The 8,758-nt window shown below is 36.2% G+C and overlaps 1 protein-coding gene across 1 annotated transcript in view; it reads right to left on the bottom strand.

Annotated features, from left to right (window-relative positions):
• Window positions 1-8,758, bottom strand: part of LOC110019756 (beta-adaptin-like protein C) — a 53,751-nt gene that overhangs the window by 3,519 nt on the left and 41,474 nt on the right. Inside the window, exons 8-14 of the mRNA XM_020717561.1 lie at window positions 3,493-3,704; window positions 3,326-3,389; window positions 3,064-3,243; window positions 2,671-2,763; window positions 2,166-2,593; window positions 1,804-1,993; window positions 1,509-1,712 (exon numbers count right to left, since the gene is read on the bottom strand). Coding sequence (XP_020573220.1) covers window positions 1,509-1,712; window positions 1,804-1,993; window positions 2,166-2,593; window positions 2,671-2,763; window positions 3,064-3,243; window positions 3,326-3,389; window positions 3,493-3,704 — 1,371 coding nt within the window. The remainder of the gene's footprint in view (window positions 1-1,508; window positions 1,713-1,803; window positions 1,994-2,165; window positions 2,594-2,670; window positions 2,764-3,063; window positions 3,244-3,325; window positions 3,390-3,492; window positions 3,705-8,758) is intronic.

Here is an 8,758-nt window from a genome sequence, read left to right as displayed (position 1 = left end):
AAATCAAAATCTTGGCCAAGTTTATTGAATTTTGACAGAGTTCTTTGGATGAGAAAACATGAACTTTAAAAATCTTGTAGCCACTTGCAAACTTTAAAATCTTGTAGCCACTTGCAAACTATTTATCCTCAAACGTCTTGAAAAAATGTATTTTGGCTAAAGGATACCATGCATGACGCTTCAAATGTCCAAATATGTCCATTCTACCAATGCACCTTAGTATGTCATTAGAGCTAACGAACAAAACTTCACGAAATCAGTACCTAAATCGCATTAAAAATCTATATCCCTTTATTTCAAACAAAATTTAGAATGGAAATAATGCAGCTTGAAATATTTGCTTCAGTGGTATCCTTCTCAACTGAGAACCATTAGTATGTCAGTTGCGCTAACAAACAAAACATCACGAAATCAGTACCTAAATTGCATTAAAAGTCCAAAACCCTTTATTCATACAAAATTTAGAATGGAAATAATGCATCTTGAAAGATTTTCTTCAGTGATATCCTTCTCAACTGAGAACATGTAATGAACCAAAATGAAATTCGATCTTCAATATTCACGAAATCAGTACCTAACTCGCATTAAAAATCCAAATCCCTTTATTTCATACAAAATTTAGAATGGAAATAATACATCTTGAAGATTTTCTTCAGTGATATCCTTCTCAACTGAGACCATGTAATGAACCAAAATGAAATTCGATCTTCAATATATAAAATTCCTGCAAATTACACATGGCCAGCTCTTAATGGATCACTTTGCCTATAAATACTCCCCACATTTGGACTAAATTAACTTAATGAAAAATAGAATCATAACTCATAAGATTTCACTTGCTGACAAGCTCCTCAGATCTCTCAAACTTAAGAAAACTTTGAAGACTTTTCATCTGCAAGATCATTTGTGATGTACTTCTACGCCTCCTTAGCTAAAACTTGTGTGGGAGTTTCTTTAAATAGTATTGTTTCAATTCCCTAAACCTTCATTCTCATTCTTCATAGCAAATATTTCCTTCTCAAACAAAAGTTTTTGGCATTGCAAGTGTTTTCTTTTATGACGCTTCCCTTGTAAACCTTTAAAATATAAGTTTTTGGCATACCATTATCTTATTCTTGAATCTTAAGTAATACATGCAAAGGTTGATATTGATCTCAGAAAAATATGTTGGTTTAATCAAAACCTAGAGAGATGATAAGTTTTGCTCGCACTTGTCATTAAGTCGTGTATAGTGGAGTTTCAAAAGGGAAACTAGGGGAGTGATTGTAGGCTTGATTGACAGGCCTAATTGCTACAAATTCATGAGTGTATTTTTATTTCTTGGTGTTCATTTCAAGCTAATATAATATTTAATCTAGCTTTGTCATCCACATTTTGCAGAGCTCAATTATTTTCAAGCAAACATGGTGTTAAGTGTGATTTTATCACCCAATTATCAAATGAGATATCCAAGATTAGAAAGCAACAAAAAGAGAACCAACAATTCATAAATTATAAACTACATTTACCTCAAGAAAGCTTGCACGTTCCATTCTACCATCCTCTGAGAAGAATACATGCACTGAGATTTTATCATTAAAGTACCAGACTGGCTGCTGATTGTTTTTCACTGCAACCTGTAGAAGAGAGTTTGGTGGCCCAGGAGAAATATTTTGAAACATGACCATAGGTAAAAGGGTTCTCGCCGAATCATGGGGTTGCAAAGGTGGAACCTAAAAAATTTGATAATTAAAAAACAAGACAATCAGTCCAATGAGTTAAGTTTCTGATGCTTTACAAAGCCCATGTAACACAATCAATCACCTGTAATTGTCCAACAGCTGCAAGACCAAATGTGTTTTTGTTAAATTGTATCATGAATCCATCTAAGACGATCTGAGAGTTGTTTTCAAGCAATAAGCTGTAGAACACTTGTCCATCACGCCTGATAAGCTGTCCGCTAATCTGAAGACCTTGACCAGTCGATGATGGCAGTAAAACAGGTAGTGGTGGCCTACAAAGTTCGGTGCAATAGTTACAATATATATATAGTTCGGTGCAATAGTTACAATATATAGGTGCAATAGTTACAATAAATGATGAAAATAGAAATGATAAGAATAGTATTATCAAGTTCATTCGTTTTCTTTAGTTCCTTTGCTCTATTGCTAAGTTGGAATATTCACCCTGAAGGGACAATTGGCTGGTCAACATGAACGAGTGCATTGTCCAAGCCAAGCAAATCACCAAGTAAATCTGGCACAGAAGCAGGCGGTGAAGTGGGTGCTGATGGTGGGGTTGGAGGTGCTGCGCCTAGTCCGGGCTGCCTGGCTGTCTCATGCGAAGTGAAACTTTGAGTAGAAGTGGCTGCTGCCCCATCTACTTCAGAAGATGGAGACTCAGAATTACCCATTTCAGCAGCAGCTGGATACTCCTCATCATCTGGCCTAGCATAAGCTAATTTTGCACGGCTCACAAATGCTTCAGGTAACTTATGATAAACTGAAGAAAGGGTGGCAATGTTTCCAAGGAGTTCATCAAGAAGTGAAGGCTCAAGGCTGTTTGAATCGTCACTGATTACTGGCTTCTCGGCTAGAACAACATCTTTAGCAGCCTGGTAAAGACAAAAGATTAGACATAACAAAATGGCCTTTACAAATATACCTAGTGGAATTTGGACGCTAATAATACCTCAGGATCAGTAGAAAGAAGACGCCAATATATATATGCTCGATCACGTAAATCAGGATTGTCTGTCTCCATAGTAGCATTATTAAGAACAACCTGAAAAACAAACAAAACAGAAACATGAGAAAACGTGCCCAAAATAGTGGCTTGTTTCTATAAATTTACTATTCAACCCAACGATAAACAACACAAATATTTAAAGAAAAGAGTTAAAAGCATGAAATGCATAGTAATAAAATAAATGATAGTTAAACCAAAAGATGCATCTTTTTGAACAGCCATGATATCAATACACTAATTTCACATTGAGTAATCGCAGAACTGATAGTCCACTGAAAATAACTACTGCAATAGAAAGACAGAAAAGAAATAATGATGAACATGAACATGACAAACCTGGATCATCTGCTGCGGTCCTTCAGTTGGCTTTTTGAGAAACAATTTGACAGTTGCAGTGAGTAATTGTAGCTGTACCATCGCTTGCTCCTCTGGAAAAGTTTCAAGGAAACTTTCAAGAAGCTCATCAGCATTGTCAATTCTCTCAGCATATTCTCCAATAATCCAAATCATTGATGCCTGAAAAACCCATAAACATCAAGAAAGAAGTAATACAATATGCACAAGTCCATTATCTATCCTGCCAATAATAGGCTAGTACCTTAGCTTCAGGCTCGTCCAAAGTGTCTAAGCTCTCACAGAGTGTGGCAATGATGGACTCATAGCTAAGTGTAGACAGAGCAAAGAAAAGAAAATGTCTCAATGATCAAAGCAGACTTTCATTCGAAAAAACATATAAATAAACGAGAAATGTCATCATGCACTTACGTATTGGGATAGCGCCTGAAAATGTCCTTGATGACAATAATAGCTTCTTGTACAACATAGTTTACTTTTACCTTTATCAGCTCAAGTAGAACACTAATACACCTCTCTGCAGCTCTCTCTAACTTGATAGCACAGCGACCAATTGCTCGAACTGCCTTTCTAACAAAATCCACATCTACTTCTGTCGCATATTCTTTGAATTCCAACAGAACCTGCTCAAAAATCATCTCAGCACATGAAAACTGCAAAATTATCTGCTTTTGAAATTAAGTTTTATGTTAAAATAGGCGATGGAAAAGCAAAGTGCTAAACTGGTAAATGGCAATATGCTAAGTAGATACTGAAATTCAATGATGCAGATGGGAAACTAAAATAATAGCATTAAAAAGATTCCCACATCTAATGTAATCCTTAAGATTATGCATGACCAGTAGAACTTAAAAGTGAAGTAAGCCTTCTGTATTACCATTTCTCAACCTAAGAGATGCAGCACAATTCAGCTATTTCAGCCAAGAAAAAACAAATTTTTAAGCCAATAGGAGTCGAACCGATAGGAGTCAAACCGAGTTGCAAGGAGCTAAACTGGACAAATTTACAAGACCTTTTGGGCCCATTTTTAATTTTGGTCGAATTTTCATTCTATACATAATTCTCCACCCATTAAACCTGCTCGCACCCAACATATCAATCATCATCATGCGTATAATCTACACATGCCACACTCTCACATGTCACACTATATGTTGTTATAAATCATCTGATAGTTGATGCAAGACAAGTCTCAATCAACAATGCCTTATTTGGTTATTGATTCAAGCAAGAAAAATCTTGAGAAGACTTTTAGCAGACTCAACTCTAACGAGCGCCCAATTATCATCAAACTACTCTATTTTTTTCTGGCGAATGCACTTTATCAAATTCATGGTGACTTAACAAGTTCCTCATTTTATTAAGTTGGTCGACTACCCAAATCAAAAGAAAAGCAAACATGCAGAGTGTGAAGTTTGATCATTATATGAGATAGCATAATTCTATATGGCCTTGAAAGTCTCTAGTTTCAAGGGATTTTTTGATCTTTACGCTATAGTTAAGCTGGCTTAATGTGTCCAAGAATCGTTGAAGTTTAGTTCATCAATGGATGGAATAGGCCTAAAGGCTACTGTGGAGTTGTTCGACTATCCTTGAGATTTGGTTTAATCGGGTTCTAGGCTTTTGATTATGAGGATCAAGGAGAGAAGATCTGATAGGGTAACTTAAAGATAATTTAGTTGGACAGAGTTTTGGCCAAAATTATAGGATTGTTATATGGTCAAGATTGATATATGACTCCCTATTTAATAAGTGAAACCAGAAAGCGTTGGATAATAAAATTACAAGAAAAGTATACAAATAGACTCAGTAATGCGCAAAAATGCTTAGATGGCAACTATCCACCAAACGTGAACTTCACACTTGCCAACTACAAATTTAAACCTTCGCTAAAATTCTGCCTCTCCCGAACACAACATATGAAAGCATTCATGTTACAAGTATCCGATTGCATTATTTATTCTCTTCAACAAACAATATAAAGGCTTCCAAATCAACATTATTTAAATGTATAAGCAATGCCTCAACCATAGACGATGTATTACTATGTCTCATGCAATCTAAATCATGCTCTTCTTAGTTTGAGTGTAGGTTATTTAAATTTAAGTTGGCACCATGTCAAGTTTAATCTATCAATTATAATTTGTAAGATTACCAAAAGCTACCCACATCTACAGTATTTTGGTCATTTATGCCAAACATGGCCATCATTACGTTGGCCATGTCACCCAGAAAAGTGTTGAATTGTGTGATTCTCTCATCTTTAACAGTAGGTTAGTGAAATATGTTAACATGGTCATTATTGTTTTCATCACTTCATCCAATTTACTTTCTAAGTAACATACTAACGTTCACCACTAAGAGATCATATTTTTATTAGCTTTAAAAATCTTCTTTAATTAAAATTAGTTTAAAATTTAAAAGCTTATAGGGAATAGGTTTGAATTCAAAATATTTGTGGCTTTATCCTTGCAATTATATTTGTATAGACAGGGATTAATGGTTTGTGATCAGATTGAACATTGAACAAAATTTTATTATTTGAGAAGCCAATCAGATCTCCTTAGAACCAAGATGTGTATGCCAATCGCTATAAGTTGTGTTCAGATCTTCCTCTCACTCGTTCTTCAATTTTGATATCCGAGCAAGATTTAATTGTTCAATCTTTAATCCCCATTTCAAGGTGTTTTCTCTTTCGCATCTTGTTAGGCTTTCTTAAGTTTTTCATACTGTCACAAATTCTCCGGTTCACAATTACATGACCCCACATAATCACCAAACCTCTTATCAAGAAAAATCCAAAATAAAAAAAAATCAAAATAATATTAAAAATATAGAGGAAAACAATAAATATAAAAAAAAACTCTCTTAGAGTTTTCCTCTTGACTTCATCCACATTTCTCACTTTCTTGCAAATCGCACGAGCAAACTCTCCCCCATTTTTCGCTACCTCTCTGTCTACCTCTCCCTTGCACATCGCTTCACTCACTCGTTCATTTTCTGTCTACCTCTCCCTTGCACATCGCTTCACTCACTCGTTCATTAAAATAATATCATAGTTGAAGAGAACTTCAATTATAGACATTGTAAAAAAAAAATGAAACTAAATAATTAAAAAAAAAAGAAAATCAAGCAAGACGCTTCACACTTAGACCAATTATCCATCCCTCATTTGCAACAATTTATTTAGAACGAAAACTTTAAATTCGATCAAAGCTCGTAAAGATTCAATATCATATCAAATGCATCCATATAACCACACAACAAAAAAATCACGGACTAGAGTAAACTTAATTGCGACAATATCATTGTATTATAGTTACGACCTAAGCTCGCCTATGAGATCAGAATTATAAGAAAGAATCAATAGAGAATGAGGCTATAAGTTAGAAATGAACGGCTTAAAAATGTACCCTTCAAAATTTTCGCCCCAAATCTATAAGATGCCCTTAAATGATGCAATTCATAGTTGCTAGGAATAAGCATTTAATCATATTGACTCGACAATGTCCACAAAAAATATGAAGATTCATGAAAATCACTATAACGAAATCATAAGATATTGATCGCATTTCATCATTTCTCCACTACATTAAATAAGCTGATAGCAATAAATCCCTTCTTGAAATCCAAATTGTTGTGATTCAAGCAAAACATAAAAAACTTCATAGTGATACCTTTCTAGGGTGCCTAGAAGGTGTTTTAGGAGCAGGTTTTGCAAAGAGGTGGTTGTGGAATGGTGAGGGAAGGCAAAGATGTGGGGATTAAGGTGTTTGGAAGGGATTACGAGAATAAAGCTGTCGTTAGACATCAACTTTAACATCATCGACGGCCATCCCAGCTGCAAACAATGGAGAAAAATATGAATCGCCAACATTCGGGCAATGATGAGGTTCCACCACCTTGTTCCTAAGCAAGATACAAATACCCCATTTGCAGAAGGAAGAGTATACAACACTAAGGAGAGAAAAATTCAGAGAAACATCTCTCAAATTCATAAAATCAACAAACGGAAAATCCAAACAACCCAATACACATGTAAAAGTCTCATAGAAGAAAATAGTCTAACTAGAAACTAGGAAAATAGGAAACAACTAGAAAGAAAAAAGAAAAAAAAGGAGGGAAATTGTTGAAAATAACATAAATAAGATAAAAAGGCATCTTTTGCAGCTATTCTCGCACTTGCAGGAGTTGTGAGTCACGAAAACTGCAGTAAAGTGGGAACTCACGCGTCCCGCATCACTCTCCCGGGTTAGAAGAGGTTTTGCCCTCGTCGGAAACGCCTGGATCCCATTGTCTGATGTTCATTCCTCATAAAACTCCTATCTGACAATTTATCAATGATGACACTGTTGGATTAACTTATGACTTAGTACCTAACTTACTCCATAGAGCCTTCCAAAAATAGCTCAAAGCATTCACATCTCAATTTGAAATGATGACATGCTAGGTAGCTCTCAATAGTGGCAAAGTAGTGGGGCCGCATTGCCTCAAGTTTTATGGCACTCGCTTCTAGCATCACCGAGGCCAGTTTCATTGGCCTCTCTTCATAGCCTTTTAAAATGTGGTAAGAGCCACTAAAGCTCCCATCATGGCAAGAGTACCCACAACAACAGACTCCTCCAATGACAGAAGTACAATACACTTCCCGTCCTTGATAAATAAGTAGGTGTTTTGTGGCCATCGTTAAATGTGCCCATCATATTATCACGATCGGCCCAAAAGAATGACATGCATACAGGCACGTCATCACATGAAATTTGATCTTACAGCTAGTCTCCTATAGAAAAACTACATGAGGCATCTCCTGTCAACACTGATCTTACTCCCCTGCTTTAACCAGGCCAACGAATATAGTTGAAAATACTTCTGAGTAGTGCGGCTCAATCTATCCACCAACAACATCGATGTCACATTTTTAGAGCTAGCTCCACCTATAATGATGTTGCAAACTACTCCTTCATGGTGCAATTCGTAAGAAATATGCTATGGCAAAGCCATTGTTGCTCTCTCATGGACTCAGTCTAAAAAACCCATCGGATTACTAGCATCCCTCATATCCAGGTATCTAGTACTCCTCTTAATAATTCTCCTTCTCTGGGTCTCACCCTCTGCTTCCTCCATTGCACCCTGCTCAGTGAAATATATTATCCTTTTGTTTTAGCAATCATTCGTCCTTTTTCTTAGCAATCATACCCAGCACTATGGTACTTCCAGCATTTCCTAGCTGGGACGGATTTAGAAGTATTGGCGGTCTCCATCTTTTCTCCACTCGATACGGGCCTCTCCTCTAGTAGAGTTGACTCAAGTGCTCCACTGGTCTACTTTAGCTAAATGATCATGTGGTTGAGCCACATTTAAAGGGTGGTGTGGACTTGATATTGTTATATTGTCTCTCCACCTTCAGAGCTAGGTTTGAATATCCTGTAATGTTCACTAGGATTGTAATTGGACCATGTTGCCAATAAACGGTATCAATCCTCCCAGATATCGAGCTATGGTGTTTTTCTCATGCCCAACTAGCTCACGCCTCAATATAAGCTACTTGAACTCAAACTGTCTACTCTACTAAGAAATCTTGTTGCAATAATTGGTGAAGCCTCAAGAACATTTCACGTCTATAATATGATGGGAGATATTTGACTTCATGTCCCTTCTCATCTTGTATCAGGTTGTG

Source organism: Phalaenopsis equestris, unplaced genomic scaffold (genome assembly GCF_001263595.1).
Source record: "Phalaenopsis equestris unplaced genomic scaffold, ASM126359v1 Scaffold000077, whole genome shotgun sequence".
NCBI classification, from domain to species: Eukaryota; Viridiplantae; Streptophyta; class Magnoliopsida; order Asparagales; family Orchidaceae; genus Phalaenopsis; species Phalaenopsis equestris.
This window is presented reverse-complemented; position numbering and strand designations above follow the sequence as displayed.